Genomic DNA, 25,187 nt, shown 5'->3' with positions numbered 1-25,187 from the left:
ACGCCGTGCTCCTGCAAGTAGCGGATTTGCTTTGTCCTCTTTTGAGGGTCAAGAACATGTGGTTCTCAGCTTTGACCTTGGGCCTGAGAACTGTCCAGTTTACTGAAACAAGTCCTGGAGGATCAGAGCCACCAAAGGGGCTGGGCTCCCCCTGAGCCTGTGCTGACCGCCTGTCCGGCAGGACTGACTTCGCTGCCCTGTCTCCACAGTGCTGCTCACGGCTGTGAACTGCTACAGCGTGAAGGCCGCCACCCGCGTGCAGGACGCCTTCGCGGCCGCCAAGCTCCTGGCCCTGGCCCTGATCATTCTCCTCGGCTTCATCCAGATGGGGAAAGGTGAGTGTGGCCTCAGGGCCCCAACAGCTGTCCCTTGAGGCTTTGCTATGCCGGGGGAGGGGTCCCCATCTCTCAATGCCCCCAGCCCTCAGATCTGCCATGATCCAGCATGTCACCCACTCTGTACCCTCACCCTAAATGGGGGTCCCCATCTCTGAATGCCCCCAGCCTGCAGATCTCCCACGCTAGCATGAAGGGGCTTACTCCACTTAGCTGGGTCACACTCCCGGGAGAAGCCGACACTGAGTTAGACTGAATGCCCCCAACAACAGTGGTCCCACAGCTGTTTGAAGGATCTGCCCTGTCTGCTCTGAGCCCCGCCTCCTACCCACACGTGGGGTTGGGGGCTGGGCAGAGGATGGAGCCACAGGGATTTGTGGAGAGAGCTGAGTGCTGTGCCTGGCACGTCGTGAGCACCAGGAGAGGAGCTGTGGCCAGTTTTGTGTTTATTGAGGTGGATGTTGTACACTGGAACGTGCACGAGTCGTCGGTGCTGATGGGTGAATTGTAGCTGCCCCCAGGGGAGACTGTAGAACACCCTAGCCCCCAGTGGAGTCCTTATGCCCATGGACTTCCCTGCCCTGCCAGCATCCGCCATGCTGAGCTCTCCCCTCGTCATCTGCCGCTGGGTCCTGTCACATGTGGGTCACGTGCCTTGGTGTTCAGTGGCAGTATGTCCTCCTAGTGTCAGGCTGCGTTCCTCGGGGATGTGCTATGATATATTCTGTGGATGGGGATGGAGTCACTCCCCGTTTCTGGCTACTATGGAAGATACTGTCGGGGACATTCTCCTGGGTGTCTCTTGGCAAATGGAAGCACTGGTTTCTCCAGGACGGGGTGGACAGCAGACCCAGGGTGGGTGTCTGTGTGGCTTTCGCAAATCAGCAATCCTGCAGCAGCTGGTCCAAGGCAGGTTCTGAGAGCCCCTGCAGAGAAGGTCACCATGAGGATGCACAGCAAGCCCCCACAGCCCCGTGTGTAGGGCCAGGTGGGACCCCGGGCCTCACTCTCTGTCTCAGTGCTGTTAGAAAGCTGGGCTCATGAGAGGCCAGCACCTGTGTCCCCTAGCACACCAGGGGCCTTGCCAGCTAATTTGGCTGGTCCTGGAGGCAGCTCTTGTGGGGAGAACCAGGATTTGGGCCTGGTCTGCATCGCTGTGTCCAAAATCCCATGAGGCACAGGGCCTGGATACAGCACGAAGCCCCGTTCAGGCAGTGGCTGTCATTTTGTGGTAGTGCAGCTTCCTCGCACACTTTGGGGCCGGCCAGCAGTGGATTGGGCTGGTGGAAAACCCCTAATGGCCACATCCCTGATGTGTCCTTGGGGCTTCTGCCTATGATGCCCAGAAACCCATCCTTGCAGTTCTGGACCCGCCTGTGTCCTTCCCCCCTCTACCGGCCACATGGGGCACTGCACTTTCCAGGAACCCAGCATCCGGAGACAAGAGACTGTGCAGGAGACGCTCACAATCCAGGAGAATTGGGTGCACATGAGGCTGCAGGGGCTGCCATGGTACCAGCCCTCGCCAGCCCTTTCTCAGGAAGAGAGAAGCGCACAGTGCTTATCTACACTGACCTGGTAAAGTGGAAGCGCGAATCCAGATAATTCAGGCAGACCATCTTTTATTAAATACGTTAATATGTGTGAAGCCTTTAGCACAGCGGCTGGCACCTAGTAGGACCCCAGCATCCATTGGCTGCAGTCGTCATCGCTGAGGGAAAATCCACCTGGTTCCCAGATCTGTCTGTACGGAAGGTAGCCCAGGCCACGGCTGCAGGAGCCTGGCTTCGTCCTGGAAGCATGTGTCTGACCAGCGACTCAGCCCTCGTGAGTCCGGTCACCCAGGGAGTCCTTGATGGACCGCCTGTGGGTGAGCCCGAGGCAGGGCTGGGATGGGCCGGGGTCTGCCTATAAGCCGTGCCTCTTCTGCTCCCCGTGCTACCCCTACTCCAAGAGCCCCCCTGGGACTGCAGGTTCCAGCATCTTCCTGAAGACAGGACTCTATCTTCTTCCCTATTCCTCAGATCTCAAGGACCCCGGTTGGGCTAACTCCCCAGCCTCGTAGAAAGCTCAGCCGGGGAGGGCCAATGGGCAGAAGGAAAATTCCCTCCTGTGCCCACCCGGCTGTCCAGCCAGGAAGGCTGCCGTTTGATGGAAGATTTGCTTGTGAAGGCATTTGCTTGGCTGGCATGTTAGATGCAGACAGATGAGGAATGTCGGGGGAACCTGATTTGTAAAAACAAAGTTTGGTAGGGACAGCAAAGAGCCTTTGTTCAGCTCGAGCACATAATATGTTTATAATTCTGTTGCCGTCGAAAACATCCTCCCCCCGAGCAGTTCCTTTCTGAACTTGGGATATAGTGCAGCGTCTGCAAATTCCTGCTCCCTGTTTTTCTTCGAGATGTATTTTGTTCCCAGATGAATGCTTTCCTTTCTAGAGGATGCATTGTTGCAAATGTTGACCCTTTTCTCTCACAACAGTCGTCTGACTCTATTTCCCCTTGGACGCAAAGCTCTTGGGCAGCCTGCCCGATCCCATGGGTCCTGTGCTGATGGCTGGTGGGAGGGCCCAGTCCTTCAGGCAGGGGCTCAGCTCGATCGTGCCCAGTTTGGCCGCCGGCATCCTGTGTCTGGAGAATGTGACCGGCTGTCTTATAGACTGGCCTGCGCATGCCTCTCTCCTTCACCCTGGGTGCCCGCCCCACCCACACTAAGCCGTCTTCCTCCTCGGCCCACCCAGCACCCAGGTGGGCCAGGGGCTGCAGAAGGGCTTGGGCACGAGCAGATTCTTCCTGTCGTCCTTCACCAGAACTTTCTGAGGCCCTGACTGCAGCTCTGTGCTGAGACCCAAGGAGGACACAGTCCTGTTGCCCAGAGCTCACACCATGTGGGGGGATACCAGACAGCCAAGGCTCACGGACAGGAGAGTTGCAGACAGGGCTGCAGCCCAGACCAGGAAGGCCCTTCTGAGGGCCAGAGGGGTATCTAGATGAGGGCACAGACATAGTGTGATGAAGGGACAGCTCCCCAGGCCTGGGCTGGAACCCGGGGGTGGGAGGGGCTCAGGCTGCCCCTGGGGCTGGGAGCACCATGGGGGGGGGGTCTGGGTTTGCTCCCAGCTTTTCCAAAGGGGAGCCTGAACACAGGTCAGCATTTTAGACCCGGGTAGCAAGTCGCACGCAGCATGGGTGGGGTGGCCGGGCCTCAGAGGCCACAGAGAGAAGCAGGCAGACGTGGTGGGCAGAGGGCGCGTCTTGGTCCAGGAGGTGCCCACCAGCTTTTGTCCTTGTTCTTTTGTCTATCGGCCCCTTACCTGTTACACGCCAAGGTCAGGCTGTTCCCAAAGCAGAGTGGGTGTTTCCAAGACCAGAGGCCGGGAGTGGGGTGTGGGAAGCTCGTCCCTCATGCCCAGGTCCCTCCCGGAGGACACACAATGGGACCCTTGTGGTTTTGCTTGGGCTGCAGCGTCCCGTGGGGGAAGAACTCGTGTCTCCTTGAGCAGTTGCAGAGTGGATTGCATAGTGGTGCAGATAAAATCCACAAAAATGTGTCCTTCCTCCCCCACAGTGCGTCTGCGCAGGACACCCTCTCCTGGAGGGTGTGGGAGGAGGGAAAGGCTCCCTGCACCAGGGCAGGCCCCGCCCCAGCCCCCCAACCCAGCCTCCATGGCAGCTCCCAGGAGCTCACCCAGTGCTGGGTCCTTGGCCCCAAATGCCAGGAGACCTGAGTGTGGTTTGCACCATGAGTGGAGGCTCTTAGGCTCCCTGTTGATTATCTCTTATGTCTGAGTGCTGTCCCCAAGAGACTCGGGGATGGGGAGATGGAGGAAGCAAGGGAGATGCCCCGGGGCTGGAAGGAGTGGCCTTGCAGTAGGGAAGGCCCAGGAGAGCTGGGAATGACCACTTGCCCCCAGGGCTGGAGACTGGTTTCTGAGTCACTTTACAGTTTACATTCGGTTCTTAGGTTAGTGGGCCCCCAGGGCTCAGAGGAGAGGTGGCCTGTCACCTGCAATGGTAGACACCAGAGCGGATGTGTGCGCTCCCTTGGGGGAAGTCCCGCCCCACCATCCTGCCCTAGGGCCGGGTATGGGCATCACAAGGGAGGTGGTGGGAAAGGCCCCAGGCAGCCAGGCCAGCGCTGGAAGCCCACAGGGACAGGGCAGAGACACTTGTCCCCAGAGGGTCTGGGTCTCAAGGTTGGCTCTCCTTGGGCAGATCCCTTCACCTCCTGGAGCCTCAGTTTCCTCATCTGTGAAATGGTGGCAATGGCAGCAGCTGCCTCAGGGCCCTTGGGGCCATCTCTCGCTGTCTTCAGGCCCCTCAGAGCAGCCCTGAGCGGGGCTGTGGTCCATCGCATGGAGGGGACAGGCATATCACATGCTCCCAGGCCCAGCCACCCCCTTATGGGAGGACTTAAGGGTACTTGTGACAGAGCCTGGCTCAGAGTGACTCAGGGTCACACGGGACCACAGGACACTGTAACCAGGGGCCTGCTCAGGGCTGGAGTTCAGTTCTCCACACCAGTCGCCTGTGCCCCTGGAGACGGGACAGGGCCAGGCAGGGCAGGGCCATTGCCTGGTGGCCAGTGCCCCGTGGGCCAGTCTGCTCCTTGAGAACACCCAGAGCGCAGGTCACGCGGCAGACTCAGCAGTCCCCCTCTGCCACCAGGAAGGACTGTGGTGATGGAACCACGGTCGAAGGAGGGTTGGCTGTTATTTCCTGTGTGCGTTCTTTGATAGTTTTTAATTGAAGCCTTTCTGTTGGCCCTGCAGGGCTCTCTGCTAACTTAGCATCCAGAGTCTTAACAGGATGGAAGTTACAGGCTCTGGTGAGCTGGCCTCCCCCTCCAGGATGAGAGCGAAGGTCCCACAGCCACCCTGGGCCTCTGGATGGTGCCGGGGAGCCGTCACTGTGCTTTCTCCCGAGCCCGCTAAGGGCACCGGGCACTCAGAGCCCACTGACCAGACGGGACTCAGAGCCCCGTGGCCCCATGGCGTGGGCAGCCCGTTTCACAGCGCAGGAGCCCGAAGCTGAGCACTTGCTCTCTTGGCCCATGATTGTGAAGCAGGATCTGAGGCCATAGCTGCTCCATGTCGTCCGTGTCCATGAAGCACAGTGGAAACCAGGGAGGTCTGACGCGGATGGCGTGAGGCCCGCCTGTCCCTGTCTGCAGAGCGTGTCCTGGGTCTGCCATAGCAAATGGCACAAACTGGGGGCTTAAAACTACGGAAATGTGTCCTCCCGCAGTTCCGGAGGCCAGGGTCCAAAACCAGGGCACACTGCGCTGACACCTGGAGGGAGGCTCCCTCCTGCCTCCTCCAGCTTCCGCTGGCTCCTTGGCCTGTGGCACTATCGCTCATCTCTGCCTCCGTGCTTATGTGCCTGCTTCCCACGACTGTCTCTCTGCTTCTCTGTGTCTTAGAAGGACACTCATGGGATTTTGGGCCCCCCATCCATGATCTCATCTCAAGGTCCTTATCTCAGTTACATCTGCAAAGAGCCTTTTTCCAAATCCAGTCACATCCTGACGTTCTGATGGACATGAATTTGGGGGGACACTATTTAGTGCACTGCATGATGTAAGTGACCATCATGTTGAACCCCAGGGGATTCAAGTGGGATGGAGGTGGAAGGTTCCGGCACGGTGGATGCTCCCCCTGTTTGGGGAATGACTTTCCCCTCGTCAGCGTCCTGAGTCCTGTCCCAGGAGGGGTGCCCGTGGGCCATGACGGGAGGGAGAGCAGTGGGTGGGGCGGGGCAGGCCCAGTCAGCCCAGATACTCTGGGATTTCCTCTAGCTGCCTCCCAACCCCCATCTCCAGATGGGGGGTGTCAGTGGGCTGCGGTCCCATGCCCAGGCCCAGGCAAGGCCCTGCTGAGCATTGAACCAGGTCTTCCTCCATGCAGAGGCCTGGCGTGGTCCCAGGAAACAGGGACTGTGGGGAGCCCTTGTCCTCTGATTCAGGAGCCGAGGGCTGGGGGGCAGGACCACTCCCGGTCCTGTCCCTCTGTGCACCTGGCCGCTGGGTACCCTCCCAGGCTTCTGTGCACCAGGAGGCTTCTCCGAGAGTGGGGGTGCCCCCCGGGGTCGATGGTTCCCATGGCTGTGTCTGCATGACACAGAGATTTGGGCTGCTTTTCCCTGAAGTCAGATCCCCAGGGCCCTTTGAACGCTCCAGCCCCCGTCACCCTGGCTCTGCTTGGTTCCCAAGGCTGCTGTGACATTGCGATTTGCCGGAGGGCCTGGTCTCTGGCTGTGTGCTAGCTTTCTCATTCTTGGCAGCCTCCCAGAGGTGCCGTCAGTGGCTGCATTTCAGGGCGAGGCGAGGAGAGGCAGCCTCGAAGGAGACGGAGCTTAGGGGCCTGCCCGAGGGCACATATGGATGCCCTGAGGGCTAGGACCTGCCTGGGGGGCATGCTGCCTTCTGCCTGGGCAGCAGGTTAGAGGCAGCCTTGAGATCTACAGAAAAGCCCCAGGGAAGGGGCAACAGCCCAGGGAACCCCACGGTGTGACAGGAACCATGGGTGTCCTACTGTGGGGCCCCCCTGGTCCCCATGGGAGGGCCTGCACTTCTCTGTCGTCCATCCTGACCGCTTTCCGGCTGCCCTCCCAGTCACCGGGGCCCCCTGATGACAGGGCCTAAGTGAGGAGCTCGGCAGTCTTGGGGCTGTTGCATCCCTTCCTCCCGTGTCCGCCGGTGCCTGGATTTCTGTGCCGAAACAGCGATGAAGCCCTGGCTCGGGGTCCAGGGGAAAGAAGGCTGCGGGCAGGCAGCATGTGTGCCCTGGCCTTGGGGAGTGGTGGCACGTGGGCCAGGCATTTGTCACTCGCCCTCTAGAGCAGGGTCTCTGCTTGGCACTGTTGCATCGGGGACTGTCTGCTGTGGGGGCCACCCCATGTGTTCCAGGTTGTGGGGCGGCACCCCTGGCCTCCACCCACTACATGACTCCCACCCCAGCTGTGACAGCCCCATGTGTCTTCCAATGTCCCCACATGTCCCCGATTGCTGGGGGCAGGTAGGTTATTGAGAACCACCGTTGTGGAGTCTAGAATGTACCTTCTTCCCGGGAAGGAGCGTGTCTCCCGTCTCTGTCCCGTGGCGGCTGCCAGGCCTGGGGCAGCTGCTGATGCGCATTGTTCAATGGAGGTATGGCTGCCTCCCCAGCTTCTCGCTGCCCTGGAGACGGGCAGGCGGGCCCTCCCTCCAGCTCTCCAAACCCCCCTGAGCCCACCTGCTGTGAGGGCTCCAGCCCCGGCAGGACAGCCAGACAGAGCCGCTGCCCCTGGCTGTCACCCCTGAGCTCCTTCAGGCTGCGCCAGCCCTGTGGGGGCCAAGCTGAGCACTGCCCAGAGCCAACAGTCCTGGCGCCCGTGTTGTGGCGCCCATCAAGAGAAGGGGCAGTGCGATCGGCCAGCGTTTGGTCGGGTGCCCGTTGGAGCTCCGGGTCTTCAATCCAGGCCAGTGTCCAGCACAGGCTGAGGCCAAGCAAACCAGGAGCTCTGCCATGGGGGCACGTGTGCCACCCACTCTCGGGGCAGTTCACTCTCAGATGCCTCCCTCCGTCCCTGGTCTGAAGTGGGGCACACTGTGTCCATGGGAGGCAGGAGACAGAATGAGGTGACAGGGCAGGGGTACAGCTCAGAGGAACTTGTGGTGGGTTGATTGGGGCCCAAAGCAGCCAAATCCTTGGCTGAGCTTTGCCTGCTCTCCCCCCCACCCCCCACCCCATGTCAGGAGAGAAGCAGGAGGTCTGCTGGCTGCCCTCAAGGCCACGGTGTCAGGGGGCCGTCCCTCTGTGCTCCTGGATGTCTGCTTTCCTCCAAGGGACATCAGGAGGGAGGCCCCAGACAGCTGAGGGAGGTCCCGGCAAGACGGCGAGATTCTTCAGTCTGTGTTTGCCCAGAGCAGCTAGTGTTTTCTTGGGGTTTCAGAGGCTGCAAAATCAAGCTGTCGATCCCAGGAAATACCGCTATGGCAGAAATTCTGTCCCCAGCATGGCCATCCCAGGGAGACAACTGCGTTAATATGTCAGCACTCTGAGCCGGGGACCACAGAGCCGAGTCACCCCTTCATGAGAACATCGAAGCTGCCCAGGCCTCAGGGCAGCTGTTCTTACCTGAGATCCCCAGGCCGATCTCAAGCCTCGAATTTTATCCTCAGCGAGAACAGCAGCCGTCGCCCTGCACAGCAGGGTCTCACACACACATACACAGAGACACAGACACACTGTGTCGCTAATTCAGGATCATGCTTGAGGTGGGAGCCAAAACCCATATCCCAGCATATGCGAAGAGAAATTCAACTTGAATAATAAACAGGAGATAGAAAAGTAGATCCTAATGGGAAAATGGGGCAGGTTAATGAGGAAATTAAAATTCAAGACAAATGTGCATTACCTGTGAGGAACCTTTACTGTGAAAGACCTTTAGTGCTCCAGTGGGTGCAGGAGCCTGGCCTGGCAGCGCCCTTCGGGGGTCCTGATCTTTCGGAGATCCGGGTAGGGGGAGCCGTCCTGGGTGGCCTCCCCTGGGTTCTCAGGGGCACCCGCAGCGTCCCGGGAGAGCAGCAGGCCTGAGGTGGCAAGGACTCAAGCTCATGCATGCGGTACCCGGAGGTGAGACACGCCAGCCCCGGCCTTCACAGGAGCTGTCCTTGTGGTCCCAGACCCCTGCTGCATGCTGGCAGGTCCCTATGTCCCTGGGCAGGTAGCCTGAGCCTCAGTTTCCCCAACTATAGGACAGATGCTCCTCCCCCTTCCCCACAGCCGAAGTATGTGGGCAAGGCCCTGGGACGTGCAGGGCTCTGCAAATGTAAAGGAATACACACTCCAGAACATTCCATTGGGGAGCAGCTGGGAGGGAGCCCTCTGCTGAGGCACTGTTGAGGGGTATGCCATCCTGAGCTGGCTCTCTGCACTGCCCCCACCCGCCCGGCCTGCTGACCACCCTGTGACCGGGCAGTGCCAGCCCCGGGCCTCCAAGACAGGTCATGTGCAGGCGTCAGGTCAGGTGAGGTGCCAGCGGCCCTGGAGACTGTTCTCATCACAAGACCAAGGCCTCATCAGGGGGTGGGGGCTCCGGCTCAGGCTGGAGATAGGCAGCCTGAGCACACCTGCATGGTCAGGAGAGATGAGCCCGCAGAGTCCAGGCGTCCAGAATAAGACGATGGATCCAGAAACAGGAACTCAGGGGCTCGCCTCCCTGTGTGGTGTTTGCCATAGGAAACCCGGTGCTCCCTTTGAAATGCAGGCTTCAGCTGAGTAAAATGACAAGGTTTTATGGGAACCTCTCTTTCAAAGGGTCCCCTTTGCAAACCTCCACATGTACCATCACCCTGTCCTGTTCCTGGGGTGACCAAGGCTGTCATCCTTGTGAAAGGCATAGAACCCCTTTGTGTCCTCCATCCCCTGTACCCCGAGGGGCCTCAGACCTACCAGCTATGGGTGACATTGACCCATGGAGCAGCCCTGGGGTCACCTCCCAGCCTGGTGCCATGGGACCTGGGCCAGCGGCTTATCAGCAGGATGAGGGCACAGACCCTTGCGTCCAGAGCCACAAGGACTCAGTTAGGAACGGTCCCCAGGGGGCCAGCCCGTGGCCGAGTGGTTAAGTTCGCGCACTCTGCTTCAGCAGCCCAGGTTTTGCCGGTTCGGACCCTGGGCGTGGACATGGCACTGCTCGTCAGGCCATGCTGAGGCGGCATCCCACATGCCACAACTAGAAGGACCCACAACTAAGATACACAACTATGTACTGAGGGGATTTGGGGAGAAAAAGCAGGGAAAACAAAAAAGAATCGGTCCCCAAGCTAATGAGCAGTCCACATCTGACTAAGAGTCCAGCTTCTTCAGCTTTGTGCCTGACAGGCCAGCCACTGTCGGGTGGGTGGGAAGTGACCCGGGTGCCTTCGTTTCCATTGGTGTCTTTGCTCTTGTTTCAAGCTCTCCTTCCTGCAAGGCAGTCATCTGTGAAGTGCGTGTCTGTGCGCTGGCCGCCCCAGAACTGAGGGAGCCAGGAACTAGAAACCCACTGGGCAGGTGACCCTCGTCAGTGGGGAGCTGAGGGCCAGCCCATCCAACCCCTGGCCTGTGAGCGTTCCTGGACCGTTTCGCAGACGATGTAACTGAGCCTCGGGAAGCACCAGAAGCTGTCCCAGGAGCTGGGGACCCTCTGAGATGCCCACATGTCATGGTGTCTGTTGTACTGGGCTGAATGGTATCCCCCAAAACACATGTCCACCGGAACCTGTGAAAGGGACCCTATTTGGAGAAAGGGTCTGTGCGGATGTAATTAAGGTGAGCATTGAGATGAGACCATCCTGGATTCGGGCGGCCTCTCAAGGCAGCGAGGTCCTTCTGAGAGACAAGAGGAGACACAGTAAAGAAGGCCGTGTGAAGATGGAGCAGAGGCTGGAGGGATATGGCCACAAGCCAGGGGACGCCTGGGGCCCCCAGGAGCGGGAAGAGGCAGGAAGGACCCACCCCTGGAGCCTCTGGAGGGAGTGCGGCCCTGTGACCCCTACGTTTCAGACCTCTGGCTCCAGGACTATGAGAGAAGACATCTCTATTGTCTAAGCTGCCCAGTCTGTGTCCACCTGTGAGGGCAGCCCCAGGACACTCACACACGGACCTCACTGAGCCACAGCACAGATTCGACGGGCTTGTCTGTCTGCAGGCTCTGAAACAGGGAGACTGTAGTCCCCGGGGATGCTGGGTCCTGCCCGTTCCAGGGAGAAAGGGTCAGCAGAGAAGTGGACTAAGCCATCCAGACCCCACCCCACTGTGTCCAGGAGCCCAATACCTTGTCCATCTGGATTACGGACCATGGCTGAGATGCCCGTGTGGACACCTGTCCAGAAGGCTCTCACTAAGCAGTCCCCGGGGAGGGAGTGTGTCCTGGAGTAGGGGCACCATCCACCGGGACCGTTTCCTGATTCCCAGCAGGGTGTTGGTGCTGCCGTGGTCCCAGGACAGATCTGGGTCATCTTTGGGTCATTTTGTGCTTGCAGCGGCCTATGAGGGAGGTGGTGTTTGGAGCTGCATGGCGCAGTGGGAGGCCGGGGCAGGTTTCGCAGCTCTGGATTCTGCTGCACTAAGGGCTGCAGCAAAGCTCAAACCCACATCCCCCTGACCTGAAGGGCGCGTCACGGAGCCTCGGGGGTGACCAGGGCTGATCGGCCCCTCCCTTCTGACCTGCACCCCCGAGGAAGCAGGCCCGCCCCTGCATCTACCGTCTCGGGTGTCCCGTCTCTCAGAGTATGGACGGGCGGCTGGCGCCCAGAATGGCCAAAAGTCAGCAGAGCTGACATCCCCTCAGGTGGACCAGGGGCCTCTCAGGGGCCACGTTTCTCCAGGTCACTGCTGCTCACTCTGCTTGCTCACCCCCAGCCCTGGGATAAGTTTGGGAAATGTGTGCACCCGGCGGCTCAGCAGGTGCATTTAATTAGTCGCAGTGGAAAACCTTCACCCCTACATTTTTGTTTGTTACTGTATTTTGCTCCAGAAACATTCCAGAACTTGAGGCGTGCCCTCTGTGCAGCACTCTCTAACCCACATTCCTTTCTGTCTGTTTGGCCTTTGCCAGGTGACATCTCCAATCTGGATCCCAAGTTCTCCTTTGAAGGTACCAACCTGGACGTGGGGAACATCGTGTTGGCGCTGTACAGTGGCCTCTTTGCCTATGGGGGATGGTAAGTTCCAGAATGTCTGGGTCCCTGGGGCTTGGGACATATAGGCTGGACCCCCAAATGTCAGAAATCTAACTCTCGGCCGTCCACAGGCAGTTTTAGAGAGTGGCAGGAGACCCTCTGGGAGCTGCTCCGAGCCCCACGTGTCCTGAAAAGGCACAGAGGGAACACATGGTAGCACTTACAGCTGTGTCTGGCCCCTGAGGAGAGGGCCTGTGGATGAACCTTGGCCGATGGGCAGAAAGCATCTGGGCCTGATGGTCCTCGGCCCCCGAGCAGAGTGCCTGCCTGCAGCTCTGTGCTGGCACTTGCTGCCCCGGGCCCCTAGCTGTGGCGCTGCTCTCTGGCCGGCTGCATAGGACCGCCAGTAGGGCTGCATGGCAGGTGGCGGGAAGGCGCTGGACGGCAGGCCGGGAGGTGGACGTTGAACCCCTAAGGGCTGCCCTTGCAGTCTTGCCCCAGGTAGCCTCTGACCCCAGCCCGCAGTGCTCGGTGCGGCGTGTGAGCAGCCGGGAAGCAGGTCTGCGAGGGCATGCGGGGGGGAGTCCGCTAGACTGGGCTCCGTGTCCCCTCGGAACAGAGGGGCCTGAGGGGTGTGGATTTCTTAGGGGAGCAGCGCTGCACCCTCTGCCCCGGTGGCTTACCAAGTGGCCGGGTGGCAGGTGCGGGGGTCTCCCCTCAGCCAGCCCAGAGCTGCCAGGAGGGGATCCCTGAGGACTCTGTGTCCTTTGTCCCTAATGACTGGGAGGAATGTATAAGTAACCTCTGCTCTCTAAATTCTAGGAATTACTTGAATTTTGTCACGGAGGAGATGATCAACCCCTACAGGTAGGCGTGTATGTACAGGCATTCTGTTACATGACAGGAGGTGCACGGAGGGAGAGGTCTGGCTCTCCAAGCCTGTCCCTGGGCCCAGCCCAGCCGCGGACAGAAGCAGGGCAGGGTCAGTGGGAGGGGCCTTGGGGTTGGATCAGGGTGGGGGGTGGTTTCTGGGCTCACACTGGCCACATGGTGGCCATGTGATCTTGGACAGAAGCCCCATCAGAATGTGCAGGAATCCCCGTTTCACAGACATGCCCCTCCTGTTCCTTCCAGAAACCTGCCCCTGGCCATCATCATCTCCCTCCCCATCGTCACCCTGGTGTACGTGCTGACAAACCTGGCCTACTTCACCACGCTGTCCACTGAACAGATGCTGACGTCGGAGGCCGTGGCCGTGGTAAGACACCACCTGCCAGCATCCGCCCGGGTCTCCTTGAGGCCAGCCCTGCCGCCTCCGAGCCCGTGATGCAGAGCAGACAGGGCCCGTCGTCTGTAGTGGACACATTTTTCAACTCGGAGGGCTTGAGCTGTGCTTTGCCAAGCCAGCCGGAAGTACAGCGCTGGTTCTCACCCTGCTGTACTAGTGAGGATCGAGGGGACTTTAAAGTGCTGCTGCCCCGGCCGCACCCTGGCCAGCTTTAAATTGGCGCGTCTGCGGTGGTGCTGGCATTGGCCGCCTTTAAAGCCGAGGGCTGGACGGCTCTCCCCCTCTGCCCGGGTACACCCCGAGCCACCTCTGGGCAGTCTGGACGCAGGGTTCAGAGTAGGGGCGGCAGCCCCACGGTGGCAGCCGGCTGAGCGCCTTGTCAGTCTCCCAAACCAAGCAGGGTAGGGCCCCAAATAGAACCAGCAGGCTTGCGAATGCCCGCCTGGTGGATCCAGTGGGCTCACCCCCCGCGGTGTCCTCTCACTTTGGCAGGCGAGGGTAGTGCTTGCCCGTCCCAGCTTCTGAGTAAATACTCACTGTCTTGCACTGGGCCGGGTGCTGGGGACCCAGCCAGAGGCAGCTGCCTGTGCTCGGGGGGCAGACTCACGGGTGGGGAGAAGGGCTGTGCACACAGTGGACCTGGTGGCATGCCAGGACAGAAGGGCCTGAGGAAAGTGCTAGAACCAGGGGCCGGGAGTGGGACACGGGGTGTGTTCTGAAGAAGGTCCTGTCCCTGGGACACCCCCAAGTCCAGACCCCGAGGAGTCACTGCGTGTGCCGAAGCCTCATGATGAGCTGGCGGGAGGGCCGTGCAGACAGAGGTGGGCCGGGTGGGCTGAGGCTGGGCCGTGGGGACGCGCACTGTCCAGGGGGAGAAGGTGGGGCCTCCGAAGTTGGAGCCGCAGGCAAGGGTGCTCATGTTCAGCGTCTGTCTAGGACTTCGGGAACTATCACCTGGGTGTCATGTCCTGGATCATCCCTGTCTTCGTGGGCCTATCCTGCTTTGGCTCCGTCAATGGGTCCCTCTTCACGTCCTCCAGGTGAGCCCCAGGTGGGGACCGCCCTCCTGTCACCCAGGTTCTGCGGGAGCAGGAGCAGAGCCCGGTGACCGGCTGAGCTGGCAGGGCGGGCAGCCGCCGCACACGGCTTTTAACCTGTGCTCTGGAAGCGTTGTGTGTTATGCTGAGTAACGTATAGCTGTCAAAACCTTGAAGTAATACAGAAATAAAGGAGCAGCAAACTCTCCCCCACCACTCCAGTCCCCTGCCCAGAGGTGACACAAATTCTGTGTCCTTCCAGACTCTCTCATGGGTACATTTTGCACCCTGCCAGGGGGGCTGGAGGTGAGGAAGGTGGCTGAGTTCTCTCTTTGCCAGCTGAGTCATCAGGGTCACCAAGAGGCCACGGCAGGGACCCCAGCCTTCGTGCACGGGCCCTCTTTGCTCCCACCCTGCCTGGGGTTGCACGGGCACATGGCTGACTGCCTGCTCCTCTGTCCACAGGCTGTTCTTCGTGGGGTCGAGGGAGGGCCACCTGCCTTCTATTCTCTCCATGATCCACCCGCAGCTCCTGACGCCCATGCCCTCCCTCCTGTTCACGGTAAGTCTGCGGTGCCGTCCACGGTCCCCTGTCCCTGGGAGGATCACAGCAGATTGAAATGGAGACTGCACTGTCCCTCAGAGATCGTTTGGGGGGCTCCCCAACGGAGGGGACAGGGAGGGAGGCTGCCTGTCCCGTGTGCGTGACACCCGTCCCAGCTTTACCTCGTGTCCACTGGGCTGCAGACCGAAGGCAGAGACTGAGATGCAGATAGTGAACACGAGTGTTTCCTTGCATTGTGGCCTCTGCTGCCGCTCCGCAGAACACCAAAGGGCACTAGGTTTGTTTTTTCAAAGTTTTTAATTCCAAAAACAATACATGGTCGCTGTAAAGAAACTTCAGACAGTCTGGAAGTGTGCGAGGCCAAAGCCCCATTCTCCCAGGGAACTGCTGAGTGTCGGCAGCCTCCTTTGCTCTGTGCCTCTCTAGAGCCTCGTGGGTGTGTTTACAGGTGTGTGACACACGCGGGGTTTGTTTTTTTAATTGTTCACATTGCGTGCGTTTTCTTCAGCTTGTTTACGTCTTTCCACGCCAGTACGTGCGATCGTATTAGTTCTCTGTTGCTGTGTAATAAATCGCCCCAAAATGCAGCGGCCTGAATGGAAAAGATTGATTGCCTCTCAGTTTCTGTGTCAGGAGTTTGGGGCTGGGTGGCCCTGGTTCAGGGTCCCTCAAGGGGTTGGTGATCAACACAGCGTTGTGGCTGCCGCCCCTGCTGAAGGCTCAGCCGGGGCTGGAGGAGCCACTTCAGGACGAGAGGCCTCGGTTCCTCAGGGCGTGGCAGCCAGCTGCCCCGGGGCCAGTGAGCCAAGAGGCACAGTGGGCAGAAAGTTGTGTGCGTGTCTTCTGTGACCTGCCTTGGAAGTCACGCTCCGTTGTTTCTGTCTCGCTGTTTGTTGGCAGCAAGTCGCTAAGTATGGCCCGACACAGAGAGAGGTTCCACCTCGTGAAGGGAGTGTGTCGAATAATATTTGGACAAGTTTAAAACTACCACAGGGTGCAGTCTCCGTTTGGAAGCCGCTCCGCGGTGTTCATGGCGCAGTGCACGGTGGCTCATTTGGTGACCCCGCAGAGGGCGCCTGGGCTGCTTCCCGGCGTTGCTCCTGCTGTTGGTGGTGCCTTCACCTCCGTGAGGTCCACGCAGCTTTGCCATTTTCCCATTTGCACCTGCCTCTGCTATCTGAGAACTTGCGTATTGCTCAGCCCAGGGCTTCCTCTGAGGCGAGAGCGAGTGGGGTGGTGGGCTGGCCCCGCTGTGGCCCGGTGTTGGGGCGGCCTCCGAGGGCTCACCTGGCCCCGGTTTCTCTGCTTGCAGTGCATCATGACCCTGCTCTACACCTTCTCCACGGACATCTTCTCCGTCATCAACTTCTTCAGCTTCTTCAACTGGCTCTGCGTGGCCCTGGCCATCGCGGGGATGCTGTGGCTCCGCTACAAGAAGCCGGACCTGGAGCGGCCCATCAAGGTGAGGGCCTGGGCAGCGGTCAACCCTGGGCTGGTGGGGGCTCGCAAGGTCGTGCGCTTGAGCAACAGGGTCCTAGTGTCCCTCAGGGCCCTGGGTCACGAGGCAGCACCCACACCGCCTTGTGCTTCTGCCCCTCCTGGCATGTGCCTTGGGCAAGCCACCGTCCCTCTCTGAGCGACTGTCCCCTCTGCAGACCAGGGCAGTTCTGGTGAGAACTGAGCAGGATGCACATGTGAACGCGCTTCTGAGCTAGATGTGGGGGGGCATGATTCAACTGACAAATATTTATTGGAAGTCTCTTGAGTGCTAAGCGTATGGTTCCAGGTGCTGGGGTCCATCCTAGGACAAAATAGAGCCCCCAGATCCCTGCCCTTCTAGAGTTTATATTCTAGCAAGATGTGAAAAGCAGGACATAAGAAACCTGCAGCGCTGGGTGGGCAGGGGATGGGGGGCAGGCAGGCAGGGTGATGGGCCTGACTGGCCTGGGTCAGCGTTGGGCAGGACAGCCGGGGGAGGGGGGGCATTAGAAGGGGGCATGTGGGCAGAGGTCCCATGTCAGCCTGGCACGTGGTAGGCTGTGTCTCATGGGGGGCCATGTCCCTGTCATCCTGGGCATGTGGTGGCCTGTGTCCTTGTGGGGCAGAGGGATGCACAGTCTGGGCTGAGCAAGTGGGGTCCTTCCTCACCTTCATCTCCCGGGGAGTCATGCCAGTGTGTAGACGGACGGTTGATTCTGTGTAGACAAACTCCCCCAGCACAAGGCACAGTGGATGTAGAAGGGGATCAAGCCTCTGTGGAGCCTGGGCCGGGCTGGCTGTGGGCACTGCTGTGGCTCGTCTGCTGTGACCTCTGTGGGTGGGCCTGTCTGCCCGGGGCGGTGCAGACTGTGGTTGGCCTGTCCATGAAGGGCTCTCTGAGAAGGCGGGCGCTCATTGCTTGTTCATGGGCAGACATAGTCTCCCCAGAAGCACCGACTCCGCTTCAGGCGGCCAGAGGGAGGGGTGCTGGGCCAGGCTTTCTGCCTTGTGTGATGGGAACCAGAGAGGCCGACCCTCCATGACCTTGGGAAGCCTCGAGGGACCAAGTTGTCCGTTCACCCTTCAGCACTGTCTGCACTTTGGGTAATTGTTGGCTAAGCTGTGTGCTGAGTGAGGGAAACGGAGAGCAGGGTGAGGTGTCTGTTCTCAAGAGGCCCTGGCCTCGTGCCAGGCTGACTCAGAAGAAACCAGCGCAGGTCAGATCCTGGTAAATGCTGGGAGAGCACGACGGGCAATGTGACAGCCCTGGGAGGTCAGCGCCGTTCCTGGACCGGGCGGGGGGCAGGAGTGGGCTCAGAGCAGGTCATGAGGTACACTCTCGGGGGCCCATGGGAGAGGCTGGGTGGGCCCAAGAGAGAGGGCCACTCCAGCGAGAGCAGGAGGGTGGTGGGCATGCAGCGCTGCCAGGGTGGGCAGGACTTGTGACCAAGAGGACGTAGGAGGTATGGGAAGGAGGTGATAGATGACCGACAGCCCCGCCTCAGCTCCGGGCCGATGCCCATCATTCTGCCCTCCGGCCCCAGGTGAACCTGGCCCTCCCGGTGTTCTTCATCCTGGCCTGCCTGTTCCTGATCGCCGTCTCCTTCTGGAAGACCCCTGTGGAGTGTGGCATTGGCTTCACCATTATCCTCACCGGCCTGCCTATCTACTTCTTCGGGGTCTGTTGGAAAAACAAGCCCAAGTGGCTCCTCCAGGGCATCTGTGAGTACCTCCTGGGCCGCAGCCCAGCAGCCTGGCAGCCAGGCCTCGCTCCGTCCCTGCCCTGGGCTCCCCAGCGCCTGTCCCCAGAGCAGCCTGTCTGCTGCTCTCATCTAATCCCCCAGCTGGGGGTGGGGCAGTTACAGCATTGACCGAGGGTCCGGGCTCTTGGCGTGTCTGGCAGTGATGTCTGGCCCACAAATTTTAAGGATAGATGCTCAGCTTGGCCCCAGCTAATCTCAGAACAAGGGGTTCCAGAAGACCAGGCTGCTTTGGCCAAGTAACGAAATCTCACTGTCTGTTGCCAGCTTAAACACAGCCGGCCAACCTAGAAAGGCAGAGGGGGAGGAAGAGGGTGTCAGCACCTCCATCCCAGGGTCCATTTACAAGCCACGTTAGGGCCCTGTACTGAGACCGCTGTTAATGTGACAGGCTCCTGGAAAAGTCAGTGGTGTCTACAGGCCTTCACCCTGATCACAGCTCCCGAGTGGCTCTTAAAATCCCCAGGATGGCGATTGGCACCTGGCCGGTCACTCGGTCATTTCAGTAGAACTTTGCTTCCTGCCCAGACCATAGGTGCCCAGTTCATCGCCTTTCAGAACACACCAAGGCCTAAGGCGGGAGCACCCCAGCCTGCAGTCAGCCCCGAGAGGCAGTGCTTGCAGAGGACCATGGGTGACAGGTGTTCACCTGGGCCCCTTGCACAGACCCACCTGCCCTGTCCCCCTGCAGGACGGCAGGCGTGCAGCCACCATCCAGCGATGGGCATGCTTGCTGCCATCCTGGGTGTCTGCCAGGCAGGGGCCCAGGTGTGGACCCACAGGAAGGGCCTGTCAAACTGTCCTCCAGCAGCGGGACCTGTTACCCCATTGTCACTCCCGATGATCCTGGGGTTCTGTGACAGGGTGGGGGCAGAGCCAGCCCCTGCCTGTTGCCGAGTTCCTCGACCACACCCCCTGGGTGACTTAGAGACACAGCAGACACACAGCACTTCTCTCTTCTAACCAGGAGTGCAGGCTGGCGCCCACCGCAGGGAGGCCCGCGGCCTCAGTGTACCAACGCACGAGTCAGGAGGCTTCGTGTCAAATTCTGGGTTTCTGGCTTCTTTTACCCCTTTGGAAGGCATGGCGATGAGGAGCGGGGGGAGCCGAAGCCACATCACTCACTGGTGCCCGGCCCCCAGGCACTTGACCGCGTGAGCCCCCCTAACTCTGCTCTCCTCTCCTCTTGCAGTTTCCACGACGGTCCTCTGCCAGAAGCTCCTATATGTGGTCCCCCAGGAGATATAAGCGAGAGGAGCCGAGACCCTGCCAGACAGAAAATGCACAAAGATCGTTTTAGGACAACTTACCCACTTAGAAAGCGACCCCGCTCCCATCATCCAGGCAGCTCAGCTGAGCACCCCGCCCTGTCCCCCCACCAGGCCAGGCGGTCGGGGCCACTGTGAAAACTGGTACGAATTTAGTCCCAGAAGACGGACATCCATCGATACCTCCACGAGTGTGCGAGGCGCGAGTGTGCGAGGCGCAAGTCTGCGAGGCGTGATCGCTGCACGGAGAAGCGGCGGGGCTCCCACCGACCACAGACTGTTTGCCAGTTGGGCCCCCTCCCTTCCCACCTTGGTTTATTTGTATTATTTTTTAACTTAAGTTTTGGGTCAAGTAATGCCACAAGATGATTATTTTTTAAGGAAACGGGGCAAGGAAGCAGGGGGAGAGTCTTTCTTCCCCGGACACCGCCCACAGCCCCATGTGCCTCAGAGGGACCAGGTCCTGTCACCAATGTGACCCGGGGCCAGGTGCCTGCACGGTGTCAGGGAGGAGAAGGATCCAGAGAGCGGAACACGTCAGCCCCCAGCAGAGTTACTGAGACTCGACCTCGAGGTGTGGACGGCGGACTTGCACTGACCGACAGACTGACAGGCGGCGGCCACGTGCACTTGGCACCCTCGTGCTTTTGTTGTTGTAGACGTAGCAACGTCAGTGAAAACCTGCCCCGGGGCTTGCATCTCTCTGCCTTAAAGACCCAAGGCAGACCCCTCCCTGGCCCCAGAGGAGAGAAGGAGAATCTCGAGGAAATGGCCACCTTCAAACAAAGGACTGGGGCTGCTGCTGCTGCTGAGCCGGCTCTGCAGAGAGAGCCGGTTCCTGGGCCTGGTGTCTGCTGCAGGGGGTTGGGGGGTGGGGCTCCGAGCAGAGGTCAGGGCAGCTGGGTGCTCCCGGAGCTCCAGCCAGCACACGCTGCCCGGGATGTGCAGAGCAGGGCGGGTTTCTGGGCTAGACACCAGTCTCGAAGGATGCTGTTGGGCTCTGACTTTGTACATCCCACCCTGGATGTCAGCCTGTGCAAAGGCGCAAAGGCAGGAGGATGGCACACCTCCTATGGGTGGGCAGCATGCCAGGGCTGGCCCATTTGTGTCCAGTTAGGGAGCCGAGTTCTAGTTTTTTCAAAGCCTTCTACTTGAAATCTTCTAGAAACAAACACTACAAGAAAGGCAGGTGCCTCGCCACTGATGGGCTTCTCACCTCGGGCCCACAGGCAGCCCTCTCCCAGGGGCTGAAGAATTGGCCTTGCCGGCTGGACGGCAGCCCCCACAGGCCGCCTGGGGCTGGCTCCTGGCTCCTGGCCGAGGCACCATCACCTCCTCCCTACCACCTCCTCCGCCTGTCCCAGGCTCCGTTCCAGCTGTCAGGAAGCTCAATCCGACTTCACTGCTCACACTCCGTACCTGCTCCGGAGGCCGCACTGGCTCTCCCGGGGTCTGCCTCCAGGGAGAAGGCTGCCCAGCTACATACATCCACCCCTCCCTAGAGAGGCTGTGCTAGCAGGCTTTTGTTTCTCTGGTTCCCATGGCATGTTCCCCAGGGGAGGCAGCTGCAGCCTGGCCAGCGCGTCCCGCCACCAGCTGGCTTTCCTGGGCCGTCATTACGTCCCGGCAGCCAGCTTAGGGAGCAGTGTCGTCTAAGGTCAGATCGTCTCCCTCCAGGCCCCAGTGTTAGGCACTGGTGGCCCTGCCGTGGCCTCTGCAGGGTGGACTGGGGTCCTGGGTTCCCTTTTCGCGCTGAGGCGGGGGCTGGGGTGGGCCCTGAGCAGTCAAAGACAGCTCTGAGGTGCAGCTCTCCACTTCTCCCTGATGCCAGGGCCTCCACTGTGAAGGTGGGTCCGGGGCCCAGTCTGCAATTCCCGGGCTGTGTCCCCCTCCCAGCCCAGGGACCCCTCGGAAGGCGGGGGCCGCCGGGGCTGAGTCTGCGGTGCTGAGTCAGGCGGCCTGCCCCAGTGCCCTGCGGCCCCGCCGTGTCGGGTGCTGGGGAGGCAGAGGTCTGGCCTTTCTGACCACTACTGACAGGTGTCCCGAGCGTTCAGTTTGCGGGATTTAGTTTTTTTGTTAAACCAAACCCTTCAGGGCACAACAAGCTAGCGTTTGTCCAGTCCTTCTGCTGTTTTGTTTTGTCCTAACGTCTCACTAATTTAAAGGATGCTGTTGGCACCATGTTTATTTATTTGCGGGGTCTGTGCCACATCAGTGCTGCGTGTGGTGAGGGCAGCAGCCGCGGGCGCCTCCGCCGTGTATAACGTGTGTGGCTTCAACGTCTCTCCCTAGTGTCCTGTTAATGGCTAACCTGTTACGATCAGCTGGTTGGGGTGGGGAGTTCTGTTTTTTTCTGTGGGGTTTTTTGTTTATTTTTAAAGAAAAACAATCAAATTCTAAGTATTTGGTGGTCTTCTGTGTTCTTTTCTTCAGCACCGACTTTGGGGAGTAGGAATGTCCTTGGGGCTGCATCCCCCAGAGGGGTCACTCATCCCACCTCTTGCATTCACTGACAGCCTCCTCGAGGTGTGGGAGGCCAGACGAGGTGGGAGGAGGTAGGAGGTGGCCGCAGCCCCTGCCTCTGGGGGTGGATATGCGCTCCATGGGTGATGAGGCTGGAGGGAGGCAAGGGGGCTGAGCTGGAATTCAGACCCACCTCTTGGGCGGGGCATTGAAGTCAAGACCAAGGAGGAGAGTGGAGAGAAGCTTCCAGGCCCCGAGGTGGGAACAACTTGGCCTCATGGGGCTAGCAATAACACAGGCCTTCGGGTGACTGGTGACTGCCAAGACCAGCACCGGTCAGCGAGGAGGCGCGTGCCAGCTTGGGGTTGGAGGGGAGGGGCAGGCCCGGCTCTTCATTTCCAGAATCCAGAATCCTAAGAATCTCATCACAGCCTGGGGGAGGCGGGGCTGAGAGGAGCAGGGCTGAGAGCCAGGGACAGCACTCACTCAATTCAGGCAAACTCCATCCTCCATCCCTCGAATTGGGGTTTGAATGGGGCCTTGGGTACGGGTGTGATGTGGGTATGCCAGGATGGGAAGAGCGTGTGGGGTGGCCACAGCCTGAACCATGGTAAGGCTAGGACCATCCATGGCAGCTCCAGGCGAGACCAGGCCAGGGACACAGGCTGGGCCCATGCACCTTGAGTGCTCACCAAAGGGGCTTGCACTCTATCCTGCAGGCAGCGGGGCCCCCAGACAGGCTGACAGGGAGGGCTGCCTTGAGCCACCACAGTGGGCAGGTGCCCTGCTGAGTGCCAGGTCCCTGGTGCAGCTACCACTTGTGAGAACACCAGGGTCACATGAGTGCACCCCTGCACACTGGACCCCACAGCCAGGCAGGCTGGGCCCCCCCAAATAAGCACAAGTCAGAGGAATTCTTCCCTCCCCGCAGGCTGGGTGGGGGCAGTGGGGATGTGGAGCCCCCCGAGTGGGCAGGGGGCTGCCTGTGCAGGCTGACTCGGTGCTTGCCTCCCTGGCTGTGCTCATGCGCCCGGGTGGAGGCCGTCTTGCCCTGGCCCCTGGTGGTCAGAGGCCCACACGGTTCCCGCTTTTACCCCGGGAGCCCAGCTGAACAGCAATTCCAGGGGCAGCTCTGTGGGAGGCACAGATCACGAGGCTCAAGAGGCGCATTAAGATCCTACTTCTGTCTGTGTGGATGCAGGCAGGAAACGCGATGGAGAGAGCACCCATGTGAAGAGAATGGGAACCTCCTCAAGTCTGTCCTGTGGCCCTCGCTGGACCCGGCAGCTGGCCCTGACCCCAGCCCAGGGATAGGCTCTCCTTTCTCTGTCACTGATGGAGAAGTCTTGACACTGCAAAGGACAGTTCTCAAATTAGCTCAAGCAAACTGTCCCACACGTGCGATCAGAGAGGAGCTGTCCAGGCCAGCTCTTCCTTTGAGAGAAAGGAGGGAGAGAGGTTGAGACAGAGACGGGGGAGAGGAAGGAGAGGGAGAGATGTCCACGGGGGACCAGGGACACATTCACACAACCTACAGTTACTCGGCCCCTTGCATGGGGACAAATGCCTTTGTGTTTGGAGGGGGAGTGTGAGGAGGAGGAGGGAGGCAGGAAAATGGGATGCTGGCTGCTACAGGAGACTTCTCCCTGTGTTCCCCAAATTCGTAGAAAATCCCACCAGGCTCTCCAGATCCACCATGTCCATGTGAGGAACTGGTGAGGGGGTTGGTGGGGTCTGACCATCATCAGTGAGGCAGGAACTCTGACACCACAGCCCCCCTTGCCTGTGCAACCAGCCAGACCACCATGAAAGCGTGGGATTTGGGCAGGCTATGGGGATGAGGGTCAGGCAAGTGGAACTGGGGTTCTGAGCTGAGTGGGAGAGGTTGGGGGTGACATCTGAGCCAAGTGGGAGAGCTCAGAAGCCTCGGGATGTCTCGAGAACCCCAGGGAGGAAGCGACGCTTACCCCTTGAGCTCTCTCTGGTCATGCTCTCGCCTCTGGACAGGAGCCCTTTCATGCATCCTGAACACTGGACACTTCTCTGGCCTCTAAAGAGTTTGTAAGTCCCCAGTGTCCTCCGAACACCCTCCAGAGATGGTGAAGGTGGGAGGGGCCCTAAGCCTAGATTGTCGGGATCAGTCCCAGTGACACAGGCAGATCGTTGCCCCAAAGATGCTCTCCTGCGGTTGCATAGACTGTCAGCTGTCAAAGGTTAGCAGTGTCCCTTGGGACCCAAGCATCATCCACCCTTCTGCCAGAAACTTCTCCTCAAGTCCTCCTGTGAACACGGCCACACCAAACAGGCCGTGTGCTGCCCTTTTCACTTCCTAAGGGCTGGTTCCGGCAAGACCCAGTTCTTTCCCTCCAGCTGAAAAATTCTGCAAGTAGGAACTCAGTCGTGTGATTAAATCAAACACAAAACAGTCGAGGCAAACAAACTGTTCATAAAACCAGTTTCTACCAGTTTCACTGAGAACAAATGCTCTCTGGGTCAAAGAAGGCCATGGAAGTTTCCAGAAGTTCCCCCTCGTGTGATGGCCTCTGTGCAGGCTGGCTGGAGAATGTCTCTTACCCCTCAGAGGAGGCCTCCAGGGCCCAAAATCGAGGCATGGGTCTGGCCCTGCCCACTTGGCGGTCACAACCCCTCCAAGCTCTGACAGGTGGTGGCCGCCTGTGCTCACCGGAGCCCCAGGCAATCCCACTGCCCTGATCCAGGAGAGGCTGCCTTAATTCCTCCGACAGCTCCAGACTCGAGGTTGGGAAAGAGGTGTGTGGGCAAGTCCAGGGCAAGGAGCAGGTCAGGGCTGGACTGGGTCTCCCCACCCAGCGTGCAGACTGGGCTGCTGATCCCCATGTGAGTTCTGCCGCACCCACTGTGTCACACACCCTAGAGCTGATTTCTCCAGTTAGTGAACATCTGCCCCGTGTTTCCACAGTGCCATGCTTTGTCCTTCTGGGCAGCCAGGGCCATGGGATGGGTCCCTGGACGTGACTGCCGCCCTGGTCCTGCTCCTCCAGCTGTGGCGCCGTTTCTCCAGGCTTCGGACACCCTTGGGGACAGCCCTGCATGGCTCTTAAAGAGTCACCGGGGTGGAGTCTTCAGACCCCGTCTGTTCCATTAAAGCCACTCCTATTTTATTTCTGGGCTCGGCTTGGTCCCTGGAGTCAGGCTGTGAATTCCACAGGGAGGAACGTGTCCAGTATACACCAGATCTGGACTGAGTAAGGAGAGAGTTCATGGGAATGAATTATTGCAGAGGGGCTGGACCATCACTGCTGGGAGAACACGGCTCTGACGTGAGATGTGCAAGCATTTCGGGGCTCAGGCAAAGGGTGTCCCTTCG

The 25,187-nt window shown here is 59.8% G+C and overlaps 1 protein-coding gene across 2 annotated transcripts in view; it reads left to right on the top strand.

The window, feature by feature from the left end:
• Positions 1 to 21,781, top strand: part of SLC7A5 (solute carrier family 7 member 5) — a 32,716-nt gene extending 10,935 nt beyond the window's left edge. The window contains exons 2-10 of one of the 2 annotated variants that reach the window (XM_001916639.5): positions 210 to 335; positions 11,918 to 12,023; positions 12,804 to 12,848; positions 13,116 to 13,239; positions 14,206 to 14,309; positions 14,772 to 14,868; positions 16,184 to 16,333; positions 17,895 to 18,072; positions 19,303 to 21,781. In XM_001916639.5, the coding sequence (XP_001916674.1) occupies positions 210 to 335; positions 11,918 to 12,023; positions 12,804 to 12,848; positions 13,116 to 13,239; positions 14,206 to 14,309; positions 14,772 to 14,868; positions 16,184 to 16,333; positions 17,895 to 18,072; positions 19,303 to 19,358 (986 nt within the window). In that variant the 3' untranslated portion in view covers positions 19,359 to 21,781. The remainder of the gene's footprint in view (positions 1 to 209; positions 336 to 11,917; positions 12,024 to 12,803; positions 12,849 to 13,115; positions 13,240 to 14,205; positions 14,310 to 14,771; positions 14,869 to 16,183; positions 16,334 to 17,894; positions 18,073 to 19,302) is intronic. The other variant, XM_070262150.1, reaches the window with a different exon arrangement.
• The last annotated feature ends 3,406 nt before the right edge of the window (positions 21,782 to 25,187 follow it).

The sequence above is a fragment of the Equus caballus genome, chromosome 3, assembly GCF_041296265.1.
Source record: "Equus caballus isolate H_3958 breed thoroughbred chromosome 3, TB-T2T, whole genome shotgun sequence".
Taxonomy (NCBI): Eukaryota; Metazoa; Chordata; class Mammalia; order Perissodactyla; family Equidae; genus Equus; species Equus caballus.
This window is presented reverse-complemented; position numbering and strand designations above follow the sequence as displayed.